Source organism: Erigeron canadensis, chromosome 1 (assembly GCF_010389155.1).
Source record: "Erigeron canadensis isolate Cc75 chromosome 1, C_canadensis_v1, whole genome shotgun sequence".
NCBI classification, from domain to species: Eukaryota; Viridiplantae; Streptophyta; class Magnoliopsida; order Asterales; family Asteraceae; genus Erigeron; species Erigeron canadensis.
The window spans coordinates 50,693,386-50,719,094 of NC_057761.1; the positions used below are offsets into that span (position 1 = coordinate 50,693,386).

Sequence of the window (25,709 nt, forward strand, 5' to 3'; positions counted from 1 at the left end):
CACTAGAAAAAATGCCTTTAATAACACCGATTTGGTGTCATAAAAGAGGTCAGATGACACGTTTTTTGGTATCATGAATTGAGACGTCATAAAACAATATGACAGGCCTTGCGCACGTCATAAATTTATGATACCCTTTTATGACAAACTTTTTTGACACTATTTTATGACCCCATTTTTGCATGTCATTGTCTACATTTTTTTTTTATAAATAATATTTTTTTTATAAAATTATTAATACCCACACATTAAATAACAGTTAATCTCATAATATAAATAAATACACAAATAGCAAAAGAGAGCATTTCATATATATCAAAACAATGCGTTTCATACAACTACGAATTATTTTAAAATTATAAAATTAACCATAAAAGAAAATTAACCATATCAGGGATTTGCTTAGATTCTTGTTTCCAACAATACTTGAAAAAACAACTCTTGGTGCATCATCTTCTGAATCCTGCAGCATAAAAAAGTAACTTTTCTAAGTCCAAACACGTTTTTGCTTGTCATCGTAAATGCGTGTGTCATAATTTAGGTATCATTAAAAACTATTTTTCTAGTAGTGCTTTTTCCTTCTTTTTTTAAAAAAAATTAAACTAAACAATTTTTTCTAATTTAAACATATTATTATTATTATTATTTATAAACTTAAAAATCCATTACATTAGCACCGTTTGTAAATATATAATACTACAGGGACTATTTAGTAAATACTAGAGGAACTAACTTCTAATTTAAACTAACTAAATCTCTAAATATATAATACTAGGAGGAGGACTATTTTGTAAATACAATACTAAAAAACAAAAAGAAAATGATAAAGTAAGATATGCAGCTTATATCCTTCTTCCCCATTGCATACACAGAGACTACATGTATGTATATATATATATATATATACAATACAGTTTTTAAAAAAAAATTAAAAACCAAAAAAAAAAAGCCACCAATCGCAACTCTCTTTTTTCTTCATTGTGTCCCCACCTTCCGATTTTATGGGCACCGGACTCCCGACCTTTCAACCTAACCGCCGGGATATAATTTTGGGGTTGGCAATGGTGTAGCCGGCTATATGAGGCCAACCCGCCTCATGCCCTTCACCCACTCCATACCCTCTAACAATCCTTTATCTTTTAAAAAACCTTCTTTGACCCTTTACATTAATTATTTATATTACTTATCTACACTCGATGTCACCTCTACTACCAACAGTCGTCCCCCACCATCACACCGTATACGTCACGAGCACAGTCACATTGCACAGGTACCATGCTAGTTACATAGTATAATTTTTACTAACATGCTGTATAAACATAATAATGCATTAGTCGACTGAGGTAAATTCATAAACCCTCCATGGTGGTATCCATTCCCATAGGGAAATCCTTTGAAAATAAACATGTAGACTTCGGAGTAAAACATTCTAATCGAAGTCATTTTTTTAACAAATGAATTCTTATCTTACAAATAGAAATAGAAAATAAAATAAAGAGAGAACAAATTAAAGAAAATAATTATTTCCTTTTTTAGAACTCGAAAACACCGCGTGAAACTGGATATCATAACAAACTTAACGGGCCGAGTTTGATACGGAAAAAAGTTTAATACTTATTTACACCCAAACCGCCTTCCCACATGTATATAAAAATATAAAGTAGTGCGCAAGTTTCATTATCGACAGAATCAAGAATACCCATATCCCCATAATAACTCATCATCATTCATATCGTCGATTTCAATTCGACACCACAAAATTCAAATCAAGCTTCAGGGTTTTCGTTCTGAAAAACCCATTCGAGATGACGGGTAAACAATTCGCAGGAAAATCCGGAGAAGACAGGTAATGTATTATACTCGATCGTACTATTTATGATACAGTACTTTTATAGTTTGAATGTTTAATGCCATGTGAATAATTTGTTTTCTGTTCCACATGTTTTTATGCGAATATGAATATGAATAATAATGTTCTTGGATACATACATGATGTTTTGTTGTTGGGGTATATAATCAGTTAATTACTTTGCGTCACATAGTCCTGCGCCATCATCACATAATCCGTCATGGTTCCAGAAGTTCCTATGGTGGGGCGCTTAACAATGGGGAAGATGGAGTGATGGACTATCGTAGGCATTACGTCTGCTGTTTCCACACCCTAAACTTGTTCTCATGCTGACTCCTGTTGTAGGGTCTGTTCCACTTGCAAAGTGCCTACATCATATCTAGTTGTTAAATATACTGTTATGTTTGGTCAGGGTATCTCAAGAATTATACATATGAATATATATATATATATATATATATATTTATTTGTTATGAAAACTTCTATGGCAAGCGCTCTAGAAATCCCCTAATACAATAGTTGGCAAAATTGGCGGATCGGGTTAATGGGTCAAAACGGATTGTCAAAACCTTTTATGGTTTTTGCAGTTAAATGCTTTATAACAATAATGGTTTAAATTATCTAATAAAATGTAAATGAGCATTGTATGTCAAGAGTAAACTCTGTGCAACTTCCAACCTGCTTGACCCATTCTCTAAATACTTCATATCTTACTTGACACTTATGGTCCAGTTGAGATAGACGTAAAATAAGTAAATAACATTGGGCTAAAGACTACTTGGCTAAGAACTGGACCATAGTTTATACATCCTTTACAAAAACCGATTCGAGATCCTAGAATAAGATCAATTTAACTGAAGTAATTTTAGAAACTTTTAACATATGGGAGGTAATTGTGATAATGGTCAATATGTTTTTGATCTGTATTGAAAGAACACTAAGCCTCTGCCTAATATATACTTTGGTGAAGTACTTCTATTATCATATATCTTCTTTTCTTCTTGAACAGATATAGTATGATAGTTTATCATGTCTTGATGGCTTAAATGTTTGCATATATCATACCAAGATAGATTGTCCCATTTTTACGCTTTACTAATATGTAAAGACTTGATAAAATAATTGGAATTACACCTGTTTTTGGGAAAGCTCCATAACAGCATCACTCAGTTCTTACTTGGATGGCATTTGTGTGATCAGCTTTGTTTAAGACCTGCTGTAAGAAAACAGAAATATAAGAATATGAATATATGATTAATAAATAGATGAAGAGTTAACGCTGGGGTAGCTGGCTAGGTATTAAGTAGTAGTGGATATAGTCTAAAAGGTGTATTTTGCTACCATGCGATCCATTAGTGTATCACTGAAATCTGCAAGTAACAAGATCAAAGTTTCATCAGAAACAGTGTGACGATTGATGAAACTAATTTGTGTAAAATGTCCTAGAAAGTAACAAAAAGATGCTGTTGAAATAGGTAGGAAAGGCCTTTTAAGCATACTGTAAATTTGAATTAGATAAATGCTTTTGCATGTAGCTAACTAGAGAAACTTACTGTTGTGATTCTTTTAGAAAAGGAGACATGTAAATGATATTAGGTCTTTGGAGTTAATTAAGTTTAAATATGATGTAGCCTCGATCTTGAAAATTGTCTATACTTTCTCGGAATCATCCAACTTGACCCTATTTACTTACAAAATCATGGTTTTGTTCATGCAGTGACTCAATGGATTCATATGCTGATGAATATTATACGACAGAAAGCGCCTACGTTTCTCCTTATGGAACAGCCGGATGGAAACCAAGAATGTTGTCTGCAAAGCGGGACTTCCCAAAAGCATTTGATGAGGTCACTGTGCATGAGCATTCATCGGATAAGCTTCATAACATCTCAGCTATTGGTTTTGGTGTTCCCCAATTGCCTAAACGGCGGAAAGTGGCTGTGGTTCGTGATTTTCCAGTCAGAATGACTGGTAATTATAAAGAATGTGTGAGCCCTGTTGAATCTGAGGAAGGTCCTACTGATTCAAAGACTGTTCATCGACCATATGTGGATGCTAAGGTAGTTAGTGATGATTTCGTTCCTTTAAAATTGGACACCACGTCTAGTGGAGGTTCTATCAATAGAGAATTGCCCAGTTCAGATTATGAAGACACGGATCTTGACCAGGTAATTAAAACTAGTAAAGATACGATTGAATTGCCATATGAGGACGCCAGGGAAGTCAGTGATGATTTGGTCTGTGAGTCTAGTGGAAGCTCTATCAATAGAGAAATGCTCAGTTCAGATTGTGAAGGCACAGTATTAAGCCTCGCAAAATAATGATTAATTTGCCATATGAAGGTGCCAGGGTAGTCAGTGATGATTTGGTCTGTGAGTCTAGTGGAAGGTCTATCAATATGCTCAGTACAGATTATGAAAACACGGACCTTGACGACTTAAATCATACTGAAGAAGAAAAGTTGGATTTACCATATGAAGGCGCTAAAGTACTCGGTGAGGATTTAGACTCTGGTTCTGGTGGAACTTTTAACAATAGAGAAATGCTAAGTTTAGATGAAGACGCTGACTATATAGAAGAAGAAGAAAGATATGAGGATGGAAGAACAAGCAATGTGGAAAAAGTGCAGGCACGTTGGGTCCTTATACTGCATTGAAAATTCATGGAGCAGGTGTAAAAGATGGAACCTATCGGAGGGCCAAGTACATATTCAGTTGTCGATTGATAGTTTACAGAACTGTGGCATTAGTATTAAACCTTCTGGAAAAGAAAGTGGGATCCATGAACGTGCTATTAAAAGACCCACCAGTAATCACACTGATACACGTAAACAACTTCGTTCTCGCAAAACAAGAGTTTCAGTGATTTTCCTCCAGGGTGTGGACCACATTTTACTGACGAAGAATTACAACTCTAGAAGGCATATGTAATTAGAACTCATCAGAAGCGAAGAGTGAATTATTTAAATTCCAAATTACCGTTGCTAAGGGAAAAGTACAAACTTATATACATTCAAGAAATATAATTTATTTATCAAAAATGTAAACAAACATTTTACCTGAAATTATTCGCTCACATGAACCGGCTTCCTGCCACAAAATTATCTCAATTTTCAATCAAATAAATGCAAATTTATTTTAACACACCTAAATCAACTTATGCTAATAAAAGTAACTAGTAAAAAGTAAATATCTGTTATTAATTACACACTGAAATTTGTTTAAATAATGTTATTATTATTATTATTTTCCTGAAAAATAAAAAAAGGGATAAAGAAGAAAAATACCTTTATTAGTGGAAATGAAGTTGTTATGTGGATTAAAATTGACAAAATATTATTGATTTTTGATGGAGGAGATGAATGTGAATGTGAGAAATTGTGTGTTTTGATAAATTGGGAGTGATGATGAGAGAGTGAAGTTAGCGCCAGCGTGAGAAGCACGTGATGTAATGTTTCCCTTTGGACCCTTTTACAAACGGATGACAAAATGGGCTTGAAATTCAAAGCTCCAAACAAATCCAGGCCCAAAGAGTGGATATGTTTGTTTGGATTACCAAGTTTAGCCCGGCCTATGATTTGTTGTATTGTACGTGAGTACATGTCATAAAGATTTGTTAGGCACACTGTTTGGCATGCGTTTTTAATAAATAAATGTTGGTGGCATTTATGCTTTAGATAGTAGTTTAGTACACAAAACATAGACACAAAATACAAAGAAAAGTGCATTTAGCCATTGAAGGCTTTTACTCCCCCTCGCCATGTCGCTAGCAAGTTGTCAGATGGATCATGGATGTTGAAAATTTGTATTTGGATTCATCTAATTTTAACCCGAAGCAAACATGGGTCCCCCACTGTCATCATACCTATATGATTGTACAACATGCATTAGCATTACCATTTAGCATACATATATGTCCAAATGTGTTGTTCAATCACTTCATAGGGAGATGGTGGTTAATTTGTAACCATTTGAATTGTACCTATTAAGTTTGCACATCCCCATATATGGTCACCCTTTTTCTTATATTCAAAAACAGATAAAACTTCAAATTTGTCTTCTTTTTTTCTTCTTCTTTCTTTTTGTAGATTAGAATGTATATGGTGAGTATGGTGTTACTGTAGTGCTAAGCTAGGGAAAAGATAACTTAATAACACTCATTCTAAAAATGACAACAGGACAAATCTCAGCTATCTATATCATTTTCTTCCCGTTTCATCTTCCCTTTTTCCTTTTTTATTTTTCTTAAAATTTGATTTAAAAGGCGTACCCCATAAGCCTAAAAGAAGAGCCTGTTGGATCCATAATTCCATCACCAATTACCCCTATGACTAGATGACGAGTTCAATGCTAAAACCACAACTTACCTACTCGTGCCAACGAAATAAAACATGAAAGAACAGAACCAATGCAACATCATATAGTATTTATTGGATTCACCTTCCATTTGTCCCGAGAAGCAGAAAGCTTATGTCTTCGATTGATAATTAATCCAAAGATGAGAAGTTAGAATTGAAGCAAAATTCGACGTGAAATTTCAGAAATTTCAGTTTCGGTTTAGAAAAGATTTAAGATAATCTTTTTTTTTAATTATCCAACTAACCATAAAACTTTAGGAAATTTCAGTTTCTAATCTCACAATATTGGACAAAGTATTACGAACCAAAGACCCCGACTTATTTTGTTTATAGGTTGGACTAATTTGTTTATAGGTTGATGCGTTTTCGTTCCGAATGTCAGAAACATTGGTTCAAAACCAAGGGATCGATAGTACTCTACTTATTAATTAAAGTTGTACTGCACAATAGAATTCTTCTCTGATTATGTTTTTTTTGGTTGTATTTGCCCCTTTGTGGTACGGTGTTGGAGTAGTCATGTCACTAAAAGGTTAAGAAAAATAAATAAATGTTTGTTTGTTTTTTTAATCATTTAAATGTTATAACATTATCATACTAGTTATTTACTCATGTCATGTGATGTGTTTTTTTTTTCTTGGATCACTCTTTGAAGTCTTTAGTTATTAATTTAGATTTAAAATAGTGTAGTCACTGTTAAGCTGTAGTATTACAATTTAAAAATAATACAGTTATATATTCAAAATAAAATACAAGAGACAAGGTAATTAATATAATAATATTATAATATATACTTTTATAGAGTACTTACCAATTTGTGTAAAAACCGTATTTTCAAACATTACACGAATAAGAAATAGTTACATACATCAAATTATAATTAAAAAGTTTTAACTAAGAGTGTTGGTATTCCACCCTTTAATTTTTCACTCACCATTCATCTCTAACCAATTTTTTTATATGTTATCTCAATTCTACCACTCAATCGTCACTCACTCAAATTTTGTTGACAACTCATCATTCACATCATACAATCCCTTACAAGAAAGGACAAAAAAAAAAAAAAAAAAGACTTACCACTTAGGTCGTGTTTGGTTCACAAATTCTGATGGAATTTGATGGAATTGGAATGAGATTTCATTCCTTAGTGTGTTGAATATCATTCCATTGTAATGTAAACATTCTCTCATTTGACGGAATCTCCATTCCATGAGGGTAGGGATGAGCAAAAGAATCGTTGACCCGCGCCCGACTCGGAACCGGCCCGGAACCGACCCGCCCGTTGCCCAAACGGGTAGGGTCACGCGTCACGTTTTTGTTGCATTCGCGTGTCACAGGTCACGCGGGTCGGACCGGGCCGGGTCGTGCGAAGGCAAAAACCAAAAAAACATGAAGAAAACCCACGACCCGCACGTACCCGACCCGGACCTTCTCGGGCCGGGTCACGGTTTCTATTGTCATGCATTCACGGGTCGCGGGTCGGGCCATTTGCACATCCCTACTTGAGGGTGGGGGAAGGAATCTCATTTCATTCGTCACTTGAATCTTCAAAAAATCAAAAACATTCCGTCAAATTTCATTCCTTCAAATTCCAATTCCATTGAAAGATTCCATTCCTCTTAAAAACATTCTGTGAACCAAACGCGCCCTTAGTGGTTAGAGTAAGTGGTAAAATCACTCAAACTCATCATTCAATGCTTGAAAAATGATGGCGACGGTGTTTCATGAGTGATCACCATTCACCACTCACCCGCCACCAATACCTTATGTCAACTAACACAAACAAATTACTTATTCATACACTAGCTAAATAATTAAAGGACTTAATTACGTTTTTAATTTTGTTTGAAAAATATATCTACCGAACCACCACAGATGTTTTGATTTAGGGGTTTGTACTTGCTACCTCTCAATATATAGATGCATATATTTGTTGGAAAGCAACAAATGGAGGAGTGTGCGATATACGAGTCCATGCAAACGTCCCTTTCTACATCTTCACTCTAGGCTTTTGTACAATTTTCCAACTTGCTTTAACTTCAATTCCTTTTCTTTTTCCCTCTTGATCTGAAACATATAGCTTTGTTTCCTCTTATTCATATTTACTTTTCATTTGATTTAGTATATATATATATATATATATGGGGATGGTAATATAAGGCTGTCGGGTATCTAAGCTTAGGTGTGGAACACTCACATATTGTTTTTTTAATCCATAAAAATCATGGGGGCCCATGCATTTATTCATTAAACAATAAATAGTAAAATATTAGTATGTGGGGAGTTTCACACCTAAGCTTAGGTGCCAGACAGCCTTATATTCCCTTTTCCCTATATATATATATATATATATATATATAGGGTAACACTCCGGTGAGAACACTTTTAAAATAAGAACGGTAAGAACACTTAAAAACATCATTTTGATGCATTAAAAGTCCATAAAACTATCATAGTGCTTAATTAATTATCATTATTTAAGTGTTTAACAACACATTGATCAGTTAAAATCGACAAAATCACGTTTGCATCCATCGTGGATGCATATTCATCAAAATGATGCATCCAACAAAAAACTTGAGTTTTTCGATTTTGACGGATCAATGTGTTGTTAAACACTTAAATAATGATAATTAGTTAAGCACTATGATAGTTTTATGGACTTTTAATATATCAAAATGTACTTTTTTAAGTGTTCTTATTTGTTCTCATTTTAATTTCATTCTCATTTGAATGTCATCTTATATATATATATATATATATATCTTTAATATACACGATGTTATTAGTTTATTTGACTCATTTCATAATAAAATAAATTATAAGTACTTTACGTATTTCAGTTCCCCATTGGTTACTTTGCGGACTAAAGCTACCTAGGTAGAAGATTTTGGGGTTGGCCTAAATTCAAGATAAATCGTATTATCAAGTGTATAAATATAAATATTTAACTATAATACAATACAAAATATCGTATCTGGAATGTTTTAAGTTTTATTTTATATGCATTTATTTAAGTCCAAACTAGAAATAGAAATTAATCTGAGATGCTTTTGTTTTTGATTTAACATATGTATTTTATATCGCAAATTTTTGGATGTGGTATTTATTGTAAAAAAACAACCTATAAATTTCATGTCGCATATTTTTCAGCTTTGCACTAATATTACTACAACAAATATGTCATTTCCTCATATTTGTTTTTTTTTTCATACTTTAAAAAGGTGTGAAAAAATATGTTAATTTAATCACATTTAAAAGTGTGTAAAAATGGTTTACATTAATTAAAAGTGTGAAGAAATTTAAAAAATTACTATATTTACATATTTACACATATGGGGAAAAAAGTTCACATTTTCAAGTGTGTAAAAATATATCAATTGTTCACACTTAAAAGTGTGAAAATTAATTTGTAACACCTATTTTCTTCACCCATAATCATGTGTTATAAATATTTTCTTCAAGTGTGAAAAAATATTTGACAATTGTTCACACTTTTAAGTGTTAACATTTTGTTTATACACCTAATTATAAGTGTGAAAAAATTAAAAATTTTAAAATTTATTTACATTTTTAAATGTAATTTTTTACTACACATTTTTATATGTAATTAAATTCATAAATTTTTTCACACTTTTTAAAACTAAGTGTGGCCAAATGAACTTTTTTTTTAGTGATGTTCTTAAATGAATATCATTCGATATATTTTTTTAATAGCTATGATTTTTATGAGAGATGCTTTGGCAAGGCATATAAGCAATAAATAAAAGATTACAAAACAGTTACAAGAGAAACAAAAGACTCGCTAGCCAAATCGGAAAAAAAAAACCTTTTTTAAGCATGCATATCAATAATACTAGCACGCATATAGTTTGATATGAAAAACCTTTTTTAAGCATGGATATCAATAATATTAGCATGGTACCCACGCGATGCGGCAGTAACGGTGTGATGGTTGGACGACGGTTGGTAGTGGAGGCGCGTTGAGTTGTGTATATAATCGACATAAAGAAATAATGGACATATTTTTTTTTCAGTATTACCAAAAAAATGGTTATTCTTTTTATAATGTAATATAGATATAGATATAGAAGTATAGATAGTGTTTTTGGTGTTACTTTTGATTTTTAGTTATTGTTAGGTTTTCTCCTATTTTTTTAGACCACGAGCATGATACCTGCACAATTTGGCGGCAGTGGTGGGAACGACGGTCTATTGGTGTCAGTGATGATAGTATTGGTGGTGGTGGATGTGTCAAGTACTGGTGCATGTTAATTTAATTGTGATAGTGAAAATGTTTTATAAGATAATGGCTTAAAGTGCTAAATATTAAAATATAGGTTTAGAGTGTAAATTAATTAATTAAGGACAAGTTTGGTATTTTATAAAAACTCTTTACATAGTGAAAGTTGCTTGGGTAAAATGGAATGAGATTTTAGCTTGTAAAACAGTTGGTGGATTGGGTATTGGCAGTCTCCAGGCACTCAATCTCGCACTTCTTTACAAATGGAAGTGGCGTGCTTTCAATAATCCTAACGCCTTATGGGTCACGATAGTCACAGCTATTCACGGGTCTAATACTTTCAACTCACTCATTGGGAAAGGTAACGGAGTCTGGTCTAGAATGTGTGTTGCACTCAATCATGTTCATGAGAGTCACAATGTTCCTAATAATGTTATTAAAAGGGTGGTCGGTAATGGAAAAGGTACCAAATTTTGGAGCTACATTTGGACAGGAGATTCTACACTAGCCTCTCGCTTTCAACGTATGTTTATGCTAGAACAAGATAAAACATGTTGTGTAGGGGATAGAATACAAGCTGATCAAAGATTATGGAATTGGCGCAGAAACATCAGATCGGGAATTGAATTCAACCAGCTTGAAAGCTTGCAAAACGCACTTGCACAGGTAACTTTGAACGATAACAACGATTCTTGGCCTTGGAACTTGCAGGGGACTGGTGATTTTGTTGTTTGTCATCTTTGCCGGTTCATAGATAAGCACATGTTGCAAACTAACGGCACTGAATTTAATTGGTGCAAGTATGTTCCAAAGAAAATAAATATTTTTGCATGGAGATTATTTAGAGAATGCATTCCTACTCGGTTTAACTTGAGCTCGCGAGGTATTCATATTCCTTCTCATGAATGCCCTTTTTGCCCAATCGGTGTTGATACCGTGTCACATCTATTTGCGGATTGCATTTTTGCTATAGAAGTAAGAAAGCATATAAGTCACTGGTTGCGGATCACAATCCCTCAAACGCTACCTGTTGAGATTGAGCCATGGATTGCATCAAGCCAAAAAACGAGGTGTGCTAAAGATTTGGTTAGAGCTATTTGTTTCGTGTGGTGGTAGTCAATTTGGAAGCACAGAAACGCTGTCTTCTTCGAGGCATGCCAACCAAGTAGTTACGAAGTGTTCTCATCGATTGTTTTATTATTTCTTCTTTGGGTGTCCAAGCATTGCAAGTCTTTTAATTTTTCGTGGTCCACTTGGATTATTAGTCCAAGTCTTTTGATGTAATTCTTCGGCATCTTGCCGAAGACTTTGTTTTTCATTATTAATACAATCTGGCTGTTCTAAAAAAAAAAAGTAGAAGTTTATTAAGAGTAATTTAATAATTTTATATGTAACTATTGTATAACAATATTTAAAAATGGAGGATGTGATAATATTTATAAAGGGATGAAACTGCATCGTTAACAAATGCAAACATGATAACTAAGTCTCTTAACGCAAGGTTTATATTTCCTAGTTAGTTTATTACTTTTATTTTGAGCGTAATTTGTCTATTAATTAGGTCTTCAATCTTTCATTTATTTTCATGGTTAGTTTTCATAAGCCTTCTAATTTGTGTCACATTAACAAATTAACTAGATATAATACCCATTAACAAATTAATGTTGTGATGCTATTATGCTATAATACACATGCTAGTAATCGACATGAATCGATCACAAAGATCGGAACGTGGCTACTACTGTATATATATCTCTTTCTTTTCTAACTATACAGGTCTAACTATACAGGTTTGTTATTATAAAATAAGTATTAAAGTAAACAAGTAAAACAAGATCTTAACTTCAAATTATTATAAAATTAATGTGCGAAGATTTACGAAACACCTGCTACACGACTTGGTTTTTTCGGGTGAATATAAACATATAGTTTATTTGTTTTTACTTTAATTTTACCAATATAATATAATAATAAAATAATAATACAACAAATTAACGGGATTCATATCCCAACCAAGATTTTTGGTATCTAGACCACACCTATTATTTGCAGCGATAGTCGCTGCAAATAGTGCGGGCCCCCTGTCTGTAATGACAAATCTAGCAAAAAATAACGGCCCCTGTCAGTAATCGCTGCAAATAGTTGGATATGGACAAAAACACCACTATTTGCAGCGATAATCGCTGCAATAAGTCTGGTTTAATTACCAAAAAAATGATTGGGATACCAGTCGTAAGGTGAATCTCCCGCACCATGAAGAGTCTTTATTTAGGTCTCTCTTTATTTGTGCGCGCTCATCGATCTCATGATATAAGCTCCCAAAAGCATATCCAACTTGTTTGTTAATCTGTCAACTCAAATCCCATCATCTCATTTTATATCAATCAATCAATCAATCACTATTACCATATATCCATCCCCACATACACTAGTTACATAAATTTCAATACCACCTAACCAAACAAAAAAATATGTCCATTTCTTCCACCACCACCACCACCACCACCCCCCTACCTTCTCCTCCGCCACAATCATCATCCCTCCACCACCACTCCACCGATCATGATCAGCTATGCTATGTTCACTGCACCCATTGCGACACCATCCTCGTCGTAACTATCTATCTTGAATTCTCTACTCTCGTTCTTTATTTAATTAGAACTTTTAATGTGGATTGTGTTTCAAAAATGATAATTATATATAAATTTTTAATAACTAATAATAATCACTTTGAATATATTACTCTTGGAAAATTAATCTTCAAATTAGTCAGCTCCACTTTCCAAAAAAAGTATGATTTCAGTTTTTATTAACTAGTCTTGTACTATATATGTATATGATATGATGATGATACATATAGGTGAGTGTTCCTAGCACAAGCTTGTCGAAGACGGTGACCGTCCGGTGTGGCCACTGCACCAACCATTTGCCGGTCAACATGCGTGGCTTGATGCCGCTACCGCCGCCACTGCTCAATCAGTTTCATTTTTTAACTCCTCCTCCTTCATCTACACATGGTTTTCAGGTAATTATATATATACTTAATTTAGAAGTCTGCCAAACTGTAACTATAAATTAAGTGGATAATGTTGTTAAAAGCATTAATTAAAAAGATCATTATATAAATGATGTTTGATTATATTAATGAAAAGCAAGTGATGATGAATATATCATCAGGATGACCGAGTTCCAGATGTGATGAACTCAAACTTTGTGATGAATCAGCTGACAACCCCAAGAGGATTGAATGATCATCTGTCCAAACACCCTCTGGTTATTAATAGAGGTGAGTTCATTAATTATTTTCTACTTTAATTTAATGGCTGATCACTGATGTATATATATATAATCTAACAGTTTCATTCGTGATTAATATATATACATACACATCATATATACATGAAGGAATTAGCTAGCTAGGGTTTCTTTCCCCTAACCTAATTCGGTTTATTTTACTTGAATAATACTCTAATTAGTTGTTAATATTTTTGTAAGTATAAAAGGCTTTAAAATAAAACATTTAAAAATGCCTACAAAGCTACAAACCCTAAATTGACTTAATTTATAAAAAAAAAAAAAAAAGACCCTGAAAGCTTTCCTTTTTCTCGTCTTTCAATGTCTCATAACAAACGCAATTTTGTTTTATTTTCCCCTTTTCCGGCTTTTCCCTACATTTCTACATCAATTAACTTAAAGACCATAAAAATTAGCACCTTTTCCCTTATGGTTTTCTTGTGATTTATGGTATTAAGGTGTCTGAAATTACCCGAATGTGTAGTCCAAAACTGTGATTGATTTTATCCTAAATTTATTATATGATTTTTGGATAAAAAAAAACAAAAAGTTGTACGAGTATATCTTTCATTTTCAATTATGTTTAATTTTCAGATATTTACGGATTTATAAATTTGATCGGTCTCAATATGGGGTCAATACAAAATTAAATCTCAATTGATAAAATAATAAATGTTTTTGAAACTATAATATTGTAAATATATTGGTTACCGCAAAACTATAAACAAATAATTACAAAAATATTTAAAAGTTCCAAGATTGTCCGATAAAAATGGACTAGTAACTAGTTTTTTTTTTAACTTCAAATTTTAAGCTAAGATATTGTCTGCTCATATTGAAACAAAAAATTCTGAAGTGTTGTTAAAGCTTGTAACGTTCCCTTGCGATTGACTGGTTTCAAGCTAATGAAACATCCTCAAATTCGTCATACGTGATATTAGTAACTTATTAACAGTGTCGTCCTTAAGAATTTATATACCTTGGTCGGGCCAGTAAAAGTGCCCCTAAATTAGACGCAACGATTAATATTACTAATTTTATTGAAGTTATTAAGTTATCAAGTATAAATTCATAGAAGTTTTATTGTACATAAACTATTTTTATAAAATTACAAAAAAAAAGTATATTAATTAACATAACAAAAGTTATTTTCAATGACATGTGAATAAATTAAGAAATAAAATTTATAAAAAAAAAAAATTTAGTAGAATCCATATGTCTATCACTATGTAGTTTTATGAGGATTATTAAGATAATCTTAAAAAATATATATCATTTTACAAATTATAGTTAACGGAACAAAAAATTATTACAATTGAATGGGAAGTGATATTTGTACCACTGTTTTTTGATAAATTTACCAAAGCTATGCATTACTGGTTTGTACAATAAGCTATAAAAGTTGTACATTGTGGTACACCAATCAAAAGCGGTGGTACAAATATCATTTCCCCAATTGAATACATTAATATATATAACTTGTATACACTTATACACTGCATACATTAAATTAAAAGATGTAATAGTATTTTATATTGCTATTTATTTGAAGAGTAGTCTAGGTCTACAAATACATTAAAATAGCTTGCGACTACATTCCAATATTGAAATATATATATATATAACTTTTTTCACCCGTAAAGAGATGTGTAAGTGGACATTTTTTATGTAAGTTAAATTATATGGTTTAGTTTTTTGGTTAATTGTTATGATTTGTAATAAGCTTAGTTAATTACATATATATTTTTTATATATATACAAAAAAAAAAAAAAATCGGACCTCGGCCCGTCGTCCACTTTGTCCACCACCTAGACCGGCTTTGCTCACTAATCTATCGCTAAAATAATAATAATCATGGTCCCAGTATTATCAATTTATAGAAGTTTTACAGTATATATAGTGTATGCTATCTTGTCATTCTCCATGGCTTTGCTCATTTTGAAGAATGTAATTTTTGGTTACTATCCTTTAAAGTTTTTAACATGTATTATGTTATACTCCGTATTAATTTGCTGACCCTTTACAATTTGTAAATGATTTTGAATATTAGGATAATCCAATACTCGTAATAGATTGCTAAATTTCAAGAATTTGTAAATTCAACTTTCATCCAAAATATATTTCAAATATTCGGTATTGGGGTATGTATTCCTGGAAACTTATAAGAGCTTGTTTTTTGTAAGACGGATAGTTTAAGGTAAAAGGTTTGTTTTGATGACAATTTCTTTTTCGTTCTATATATCTAAACATTAAGCTTCTAAAATGAGTTAATACGGCATATGCAATCTTGGAGTAGATGAGGTTCGATCATCTTTTGGAGCAAATTTGGTGTATTAGATTTAAAAATAGATAGGATAGGAATTTGTTCGGACAATACATGACAGTTAATCGCTTTTAAAAATTTGTAGCATGAACACAGTTGGAGATAAGAGTGCTTGGACCCGTTGAATGTCGGCTATTTTATGATAATCGATGCTATAAGAAAATAGAGACAAAAAGTGATATAAATTATAATGATAGAATACATGGTCTTCTAGTTTTAATTTTAAATTTATTTTTACTGTTTTTAGATATGTTTTTAGATATGTTGACCTTTTACTTAATATTACAATAATGAATTATTTTCTTTTAGATCTAATTCGTGAAGGTATAATATTCATTTCATTTATTAAGTTCTTTTAACATGTAAAGCAAAAAATTCAAATATTTTATATAATTGTGTAGACAACTTATTCATAAACTCCAAGACTTTTTTTTTCAATTAAATATGCGTTATTATTTAAATTAGTTGCAAATAGTAATTTTTATTTTTATTTTATAAACTACACTAATAGCTTAATTGTTGGTTTAGCTAAAGAAATTATTTAAAGAAAAAGCAAATACTACCATGCATATGCTACACATATTTAAAAGTGAGAGTCAAATATCCTGAAAAGATGCTTTGAAGTGACAATATAGATTCTTTGATAACATATTAAAAGTGAGAGTCAAATATTCAGAAAGTTTTTTACTTATTGACAAAATGTTTTGTTTAATCAGCACCTGAGAAGCGGCAGAGAGTGCCATCGGCCTACAACCGATTCATCAAGTACTATTCGTTACCATATAATATCTCTAATTTTATTTTATTTTGTTTTTTTGTGTTAAAATGCTACACGAATTTAATTTAATTTAATTAATTAACTAAATGCAGGGAAGAAATACAAAGGATCAAAGCAAGAAATCCGGATATTAGTCATAGAGAAGCTTTTAGTGCCGCAGCCAAGAACGTACGTAACATCCCCTACTTAATTTCTACGTATAGTACTTGAGTATTATTTTAATCAATAAAAATCATATTATTTTAGTATATCCACATTACTTGAACATAAAAAATACAATAAAATACATTCATTTGCTCATAATGATATAAACTTAAATTATATGTATATGTACAATCAAAAGTCTTTAATATATATTGTCATTCTAAAAAAAAAGTCTTTATCAATACACTTATTTTTTATTTTTTATAAGACGGAAACATATTATTAATACCACAAATATACACAAAAGTAGAATAGAGAGAAACCGGAAAAGAGAACATATTTGAGTAATGTGTCATTTATTGACTTATTATAAAAGTTCCAATTACAATGTTAAATTTTATCATCTATATATGATTTAATTAAAAAGTAATTGTACGTATGTATGAATGGCAGTGGGCTCACTTTCCACACATTCACTTTGGTCTGAAGGGTGATCAGACTAGTGCTGGTGTCAACAAGAACAGCATGCGCCAACAGGTACCCACTATTTAGCCTGCCTACTGCTACATGTATACAAAAATATCCTAGCTACACATATTTGCAACCAAACAAAATAAATATATTCAAAAGGATTTTGTTTGTCAGTAGTCTTCTTTTTTCATTGTTAACTCGAATCCTGTATCAATATATATTAAATGTATGGCCGTTTAATTAATCGATGCAGGAGACAGAACGTGGTGGTTTTATAAAAGAAAACTTATTTGCTGCTTCAAATGTTGGGGTTTCTCCTTATTATTAATTAACTTTACTAGCTAGCTACTACTTCTCGATCGATCCTTTGGAAGTTTTTTTTTTTGATAAACTTAAATCTAGCTTCTTGTTTGTTTGTGTGTACCTTCCAGTTTTATCTACTCAAATATTGTACTTTTTGACAAGAGTAATGTTGGAGTTCAATTCCTATAAGTAAATTTGTATTTTTCCTTTTGAAATATAAACCTGTTCTTTGATTTAATTACTTATTGACATGATTAAAAACTCTGAGCCAACAAACAAAGAATATTAAAGAGGTAGTTTGGGTAGGCCTTGGTTCAAAAAAAATCACAAGTAACATTAAAATAAAATAAAAAAAACGATGCTTCAAATTAACTCTTTTAACTCGATAATATACCAAAGTACCTATAGCTTTGTGTATTTGCATTTTTCTTATACTTTTTAAAAACTTTGGGAATATCCTAATTACGTACACTAGTTCACATCTTCACCCACCGTTATCATATTAATGTACTTCTACTAGCTAAATGTTAACATTAGACACCATAATATTAGTACTCGTAATACAGTCTATATTTTACGAACTCATATCGATCTTAACCAGTGGCGGAGACAAGGGGGGTTGGGGCCGGGGGTGCCAAGCCTCCCCCAATAGACGTCAATGCAACAGATTTTGTGTAAGCAGGCTAAAGATTTTTCGAGTTACATATATTATAGCCCCCTCAATAATTGCATTAATAGAGGAAACAAGAGCTGTTAGAAAAGAAAATGGTGGAAAACTGGAAATTGTACATGTTGAATGGAATGATAGATGGTGTTGTGTTGATTGTAGGTATGGTACGGTGGGTTTATTTATGTAGTTTCAGGGGGCGGCGGCAAACATTAATTTCTTTTATTGTTTTTTAAATTTTAACCATATAACTAAGCTGTTTTTCTTTTGCAACCTTTCTTTATTATAAAAAGACACAAGTTGGGTTTCTACTTTCTAGTTTTAGATACTATTAGTTATTACACAAGGAAAAACATTAAATCGTTTAAACAAACATATAATAATCACTATTTTATATCAATAACATAAAAAATCAAGTACACATAGACATATACAAATCATGTTTATAATAATAAAAATAAAAAATTATATAACCCACATTTAGAAAACAATGAATAGATATATATAAATGGATGATGAAACTATCTTTAATCTTTAACCTCAACAAAAAAGCTCCAAATCTTCGAATCAAAGTGTCACTTTTTCAATTTTTAGACAAGGATAATGATGGTTTTAGATCTAGGATAGAGATGGTGGTGGATTGTAGATGATGAATGAATGGGGTTTTTTAAATGCGGGTGTTGATAAATGATGTAAAAGAAAAAGAAAAAAAAACTAAAAATTATAAATGTGAAGGAGTGCTTTTTTTTTTCGAGCTGCTGCTGTGATGATATTTTTCTTTCTGTTCCGCAGCCTCCCTTTTACTGCTGCTGCCTTCGAGTATATATGTAAAATGGGATGAATCCTCCTCTCCTCTCATTGGTTTCTCCCTTCCTTGCTGTCGTATCCTTCTTTCAGCCAAGAAAGGCAAAACAAAATGAAGTGTAATAATATGGGGATGTGGTGCTTTGTGATTGGTGGGTCAACAAAAATAGTCAACAAAAAGAACTAGAGTTTCGGCTGCTGCTCTTGTTATTCCTTTCCTATCCGAAAATTCAAGCAGCTCCCAAATAAAAAAAATGTATAAATGGGCTTAAGATGTTGGGCATGCTTGGCCTTGTTCTCGACTGCTTCTTTTCTTTCTTACATGTCTCCAAATTTTTAGCTTCATTCCATGACTTTCTCAAAAGAGCAATAACCGAGTAAGACCACTTTACTTAATCATCACTTTAAGTCTTCATTTGTTTATTTTAGCGTGAATTTAGCTCCATAAACTCCAAATCACATAAGAGATCTACAAGATACTTGTGCAAAACAATAACTAACCCAAAATTATAATAAATTAATGGACACAAAATGTATGCAATTAACGGATATTAGCCTCAAAATAAATATTTAAAAAATGTATAATTTGACTAATATCAACAAGACGACAGGTTTATTTTGATTTTCCATTTATAACCTTTTATTTCTTCAAACGTTTTAATAAAATGTATTAGATTTTTATATGTTAAATATAAGTTATGATATAGTTAAATTTTAGATAACAAGTTCAAGTTTAGAAATATCTTTATTTTTCCAAATAGTCACAACAATTTTTACGTTATTCGACCCCCGTCAACGTGAAGTGTTAATTTATGCAACTTAATCCTTACTTAATCTGTTTTTTATTTCAGGAAATAAACAAGGAGGACTGGCTATGAAGAATGTTGACAAGGAAGGAACTAAAGTTGTCAAGTGAAGAAAATGGAAGGAGCTGTCCAGATCATGTCTACCTATATATGCTACCTACCCTAGTACCTAGGGTTTTGAACATCCCTGATAAACAGTCGTTGTTACATACTTTTTTGAGCCGTTATGGCATTTTCTCTCTTGTATCGATTATTCAGGGTTTTGTTCCAAAAACTTCTTTTGATTATTTAGTTTTTAGTTCCTAAATTAGTTTTATGTTTAAGTATTATTTCTATTGTATTAAAACCTTCGCTCATCCTGTGTTCTTGATTGAATCTGGTACTTGGGTCAAGATTCTTGTATTGATCTGAACATTTGTTCATGGTATCAGAGCCAGGTTACTTGTTTTCGCATCTATCTTGATTATTACTTCGATCCTTTCTAAGGTTTAGGAGTTATAATCGATTGATTATATTTTATCTCGATTTGGGTATTATCCTTTAGGGTTTATACTAAAATTGATTGATTCTTATATTTTCCCTTTATTATTTCCTGTTTCTCTTTGTGCCCGTGTTGTGGGACTCCTCTCTTTAGGGTTTGATGTTTTGCCACTAGCAGCGGATTGGTTCTTGATTTATTTGATCTTTCTAAATCAAAACAATCTTTGAATTATTCACAAGCTGGCTTCAGATTTAGGAATATTCAATTTCCCTTTATCAAAAACCCTTGTTATATTATCTTTGCCCCTTTTTGAATCTAGGAATTACTGTTGGCAACCCCACTGTAAGTCTTCTTCCCTACCCTCTTTGTAGCAAATGTCTTAATGCTTGGAGTGCTTTGAGTGTGGAGTGTTTAACCTATAGGTTGGGGTCCCTTTACCTTCTGTTTGTGTTTCTTGCTCTTAGAAGTTACCTTGGTTTTGTTGCTTGCTATATTTTTTGCTTGGTTAATCTTTGCTCATTTTATGTCTGCTTATTATATTTATCCTGTTATGGCTATTCTAACCTTTACTTGGTAGAAGAGATAACACCTAGTGACACTTGTCTTGGCACTTGAGTGTCCCTTGAATCTGGTTCCTTACTTGGTTGCTCTTTAGGTTGCTTTTCTGTTTCTTCTATTGTATTTATTATTTGTGTGATTCTGTGTTTAAATTCTTGCTACTATGGTGATACTCCTGATGAAAATCTTAGGAATGTTAATCCTAGAAATGATGAATCTCAAAGTGAAGAAAGAGTCTTTGCTACTTTGATAAGTAAACTTGATTTTGGTGATGGGTTGTATCTACATGCTAGTTACATTGTAGGAACACCTTTGATAAACTTTAAACTGAAAGGAACTGAAAATTATAAAATCCATGAAACTTGCTTTGAAACTAAAAATATGATGGGTTTTATTATTGGTGTTTGTGTGAAATCTTATGAAAATGATGTCTTTACCAAACAATGGGATAGATGTAATTATGTGGTCTTGTCTTGAATTCTTGGTTGTGTCACTGAATAGTTGTATTTCGGCTAATTTTTTTTCAAAAAATGCAAAAATTGTTTGAAATTAAAAGAGACTTATGCAAAGGTTGATGGTTCTATTACTTTTAATATTCATCATAAAATAAACTTTATCTCACAATTTGGCAGACCTATTTCTGAATATTATCACAATTTGAACTCTCTCTGGAAACAATTTGATGCTCTTGCTAAGCTTCCTACTTGTACTTGTAATGCTGCAAAAGAAATTCAAGATCACCAAGATCTTTTAAAGTTGATGCAATTTCTTATGGGTCTTGATGAAACTTACTTACCTATAAGAAGCAATCTTTTAACTAGAGACCCTCTGCCAAGTGTCAAAGTTGCTTTTGCTATCATATCAAGGGAGGAGTCTCACAGAGGTATACCTTCTGCTGAGACTGCCCCTAAACCTTAAACCAGTGCCTTTCTTTCTAAATCTTTTGAGACTGGTAAAAGGAACTTTAATAACGAAAACTCTGAGCATAAAAGTTTTGAACCTAAAAGAGGTCCAAACACCAATCTTAAGTGTACTGGTTGTCACAAATTTGGTCACACTGTTGATAGATGTTATGAAGTTGTTGGATATCCACCTGGTTATGGTGGGGATACTTTGGCTAGAAGAAATGGTTCTTAGTCTTTTTATAAGCCTCTGGCTAATAACAATGTCATGCTTTTTTATTCTCTTGTCGTTGGCTCTATTGTGGCTTCAACTAGTGGAGCACCCTCTCCCAATCCCTCTAGTCCTATCGCCCTTACAAGTGATCAGTATGCTAGACCGATGAGTCTTTTGAACATGAGTGAAAAACATCAAAACAAAGGTGCTCATGCCAACATGGCAGGTACTTTCTTCAATTCTAATTATTTCTTCAATTTTAATCTTGATACGTTTTTTTGTTCTAATGCCACCATTATTAAAAATATGATAGACCTTGGTTGGATTGTTGATTCCGGTGCTAACCAGCACCTTACTTGTTATAATAAATACCTTATTAATGTTGAAGACATCTCTGGTCTTGGTCTTAATCTTGGTCTTAATGTTGGGCATCCAAATGGAACCCAAGCCAGGATCTTAAAAATTGGTGATCTTGTTCTTACTGATAAGGTCACTCTATTTGGTGTGCTATTTGTTCTTGAATACTGTGTTAATTTGTTATATGTGCATTGTTTGGCTAGGGATAGTAAATTGTTTATCTCATTTGATGAGAATAAATGTTACATACATGACTTGAGGTCGAAGATAATGATTGGGAGTGGTAATGAGACTGGTGGACTTTATGTATTTTAAAGAAAATTTAGAGGTAATATTCCTGTGTGTAACAATGTGAAAGTTGTGTGCCACTTGTCTAGACATATATGGCATAACAGACTTGGACACCTTGTTGACCCTATTATGACTACCCTTAAAGATAAACTTAACTTAGATCTTCAACAAACTTCATCACCATGTGAAGTCTGTCATAGAGCCAAGCAGACCAGAGACCCTTTTCCTTTAAGCAAAACCAAAAGTCATGAGCTTGGTGAACTTGTTCACGTTGACTTGTGGGGACCTTACAAGTAGAGAAGGGTTTAGATACTTTTTGACTATTGTTGATGATTGCAGCATGGGTGTTTGGGTGTGTTTGTTAAAACAGAAGGATGAAACCATTGAAAATGTTGAATACTTCCAAAGTCTGCTTAAAAATCAAATTAATAAAGCTGTCAAAACTTTTAGAAGTGACTGTAAAGCAGAAAATGAATTTTTTCTTTAAAAGGCATGGTATTAATCATCAGAGTTCTTGTTCTTACACTCCTCAACAGAATGGTGTAATTGAAAGGAAACATAGGCACTTGCTCAATGTAGCAAGAGCCCTTATGTTTCAAGTGAGGTTGCTTGTATGACTGTATTATGATTGTCACTTACCTTATTAACAGGTTACCATCTTATGTCTTGTCTGGAAGATCACTTGCTCAATACTAGTGATATTTTATTCCTCTTCTTGATTCTATTTTTCTTGAAAATGATAACACCAATGGCCTTAGACCCAATAATGAAGAGAGAGCTCATAATCATGCATCCCATGATGATGGCAGTAATCCTTCTAGTGGTCCCACTGTGACTATTGAGGATCCTGGTGGTGCAAAACACCTATGGATGAAGACAACACTTCTGAAGGCAACACCATTATATCCCAATCTGAATCTGTCATACAAGCTCAAAGGGTTGATAAACCAACAAACACTAGCTTAAGAAGGTCTTCTAGAACCATTAGAACTCCTAGAAACCTTGATGTTTGTGCTTACTAATAAAACCAAGACCAAAACTAAACATCCTATAGCCAACTTTGTGTGCTATTCTAGACTTAATTATGAAAATGCTTGTTTTGTGTCCAACTTGAACAAATTGCATGAACCTTCTTCCTACTTGGAGGCTAGCAAAGATCCACTTTGTGTTGATGCTATGAACTTTGAGATGGAAGCCTTGTATAATAATGGAGCTTGGGAGTTGACTGGCCTTCCACCCAATAGGGAACCCATTTGGTGTAAGTAGGTGTCCAAAATCAAGTATAAATCCACTGGTGAAGTGGATAGATACAAGGCCAGGCTTGTTGCCAAATGATATTCCCAAAAACATGGATTAGACTTTGATGAGACCTTTTCCCCTGTTGTGAAAATGGTCACCATTAGATGTCTTGTAACTGTAGTTGTTTCTAATCAATGTCCTATATATCAAATGGATATCAACAATGCCTTCTTGTATGGTGATCTTGATGAGGAAGTTTACATGGTTTAACCTCCTAGATATCACTCAAGATCTGACCCAAAGGTATGTAAGTTAACTAAATCCTTGTATGGGTTTAGTTAACTTACATACCTTTAGGGCTTGTATGAGAACTTTATAAGACTTTATTTCTGAGTTTGGCCTTCTTGGTTGCAAACCATGCCAAACTTCAAATGATTCTAGTTTATTACTCTCCTCAATGAATGATTCTGATAGACCCCTTAATAACATTAATGGTTATCAAAAACTTGTTGGGAAATTGATCTATCTTACTCTCACTGGGCCAAATATATCCTATGTTGTTCATATTTTAAGTCAGTTTATGCATGATCCTTATGAGTCTCACTTAAAACTTGCATTGAGAGTTATAAGGTATCTCAAAGGATCACCACTTCAAAAGAGACACCAATCTCTCCCTTAAAGCTTATGTTGACTCTGACTGGGCCAAAAAGGCTACTGCCAGGAAAAGCACCACTGGTTTTAATATTCTCCTTGGTAGTACCCCCATTTCTTGGAAAAGTAAAAAACAGGGCACCATTTCTAGATCTTCTGCTGAAGCAGAATTTAGGGCCCTGTCTGTAGTTACTTGTGAAGTCATTTAGGTACTGAAAATCCTTAGATATTTAGGAATTCATGACAACACCCATGTTCTTGTTCTATGTGATAGCAAGGCTACAATTAAGATTGCAGCCAACCTTGTGTTTCATGAAAAAACCAAACACTTTTTTGAACTTGACTTACTTTTTACAAGAGAAAATGTTAACTTAGGTGTCATTGAAATCTTTAAGGTAAAGTTCAGAAAACAACACTGCTGATATATATTCATCAAAGGACTCACACAACTTCAACACAAATCAAACTGTGAAAGACTATGTATTTTTGACCCTTTCCAGAATTAAGTTGTGGGGGGATGTTAATTTATGCAACTTAATTCTTACTTATTCAATTTTTTTATTTTAGGAAATAAACAAGGAGGACTAGCTAAATGCTGACAAGGAAGGGACTAAAGCTGTCAAGTGAAGAAAATGGAAGGAGCTATCTAGATCCTGTCTGCCTATGTATGCTACCTACCTTAGTATCTAGGGATTTGAATATTCCCTGATAGACAGTAGTTGTTACGTCCTTTTCGAGCCGTTATGGCATCTTCTCTCTTGTATCGATCATTTAGGGCTTTGTTCCAAAAACTTCTTTTGATTATTTAGTTTTTAATTCCTAAATTAGTTTTATGTTTAAGTATTATTTCTATTGTATTAAAACCTTTTAGTTTCTATATAATACATCAAATCCTTCGCTCATTCTGTTTTCTTGATTGAATCTGGTACTTGGTACATATTCTTGTATTAATCTGCACATTTGTTCATGGAATCCTGGC

At 32.5% G+C, this 25,709-nt stretch overlaps 3 protein-coding genes across 3 annotated transcripts; 2 read left to right on the forward strand and 1 right to left on the reverse strand.

Moving 5' to 3' along the window:
• Positions 1 to 1,832: 1,832 nt before the first annotated feature.
• LOC122594350 lies at positions 1,833 to 5,450 on the reverse strand. The gene is made up of 5 exons (XM_043766824.1): positions 5,136 to 5,450; positions 4,908 to 4,938; positions 3,191 to 3,219; positions 2,984 to 3,062; positions 1,833 to 2,217 (listed from the first exon to the last, which is right to left on the reverse strand). The coding sequence occupies exons 1-4, from the start codon at positions 5,448 to 5,450 to the stop codon at positions 3,012 to 3,014; spliced, it is 426 nt and encodes a 141-aa protein (XP_043622759.1). The 3' UTR covers positions 1,833 to 2,217; positions 2,984 to 3,011.
• A 7,331-nt stretch (positions 5,451 to 12,781) lies between these two features.
• LOC122581523 (axial regulator YABBY 5-like) lies at positions 12,782 to 17,975 on the forward strand. The gene is made up of 7 exons (XM_043753755.1): positions 12,782 to 13,058; positions 13,307 to 13,471; positions 13,624 to 13,732; positions 16,781 to 16,829; positions 16,935 to 17,010; positions 17,440 to 17,523; positions 17,711 to 17,975. The coding sequence occupies exons 1-7, from the start codon at positions 12,918 to 12,920 to the stop codon at positions 17,783 to 17,785; spliced, it is 699 nt and encodes a 232-aa protein (XP_043609690.1). The 5' UTR covers positions 12,782 to 12,917; the 3' UTR covers positions 17,786 to 17,975.
• A 6,561-nt stretch (positions 17,976 to 24,536) lies between these two features.
• LOC122594371 (uncharacterized mitochondrial protein AtMg00810-like) lies at positions 24,537 to 24,939 on the forward strand. The gene is made up of 2 exons (XM_043766841.1): positions 24,537 to 24,709; positions 24,801 to 24,939. Exons 1-2 carry the CDS (start codon positions 24,537 to 24,539, stop codon positions 24,937 to 24,939), a joined length of 312 nt encoding a protein of 103 aa, XP_043622776.1.
• The last annotated feature ends 770 nt before the right edge of the window (positions 24,940 to 25,709 follow it).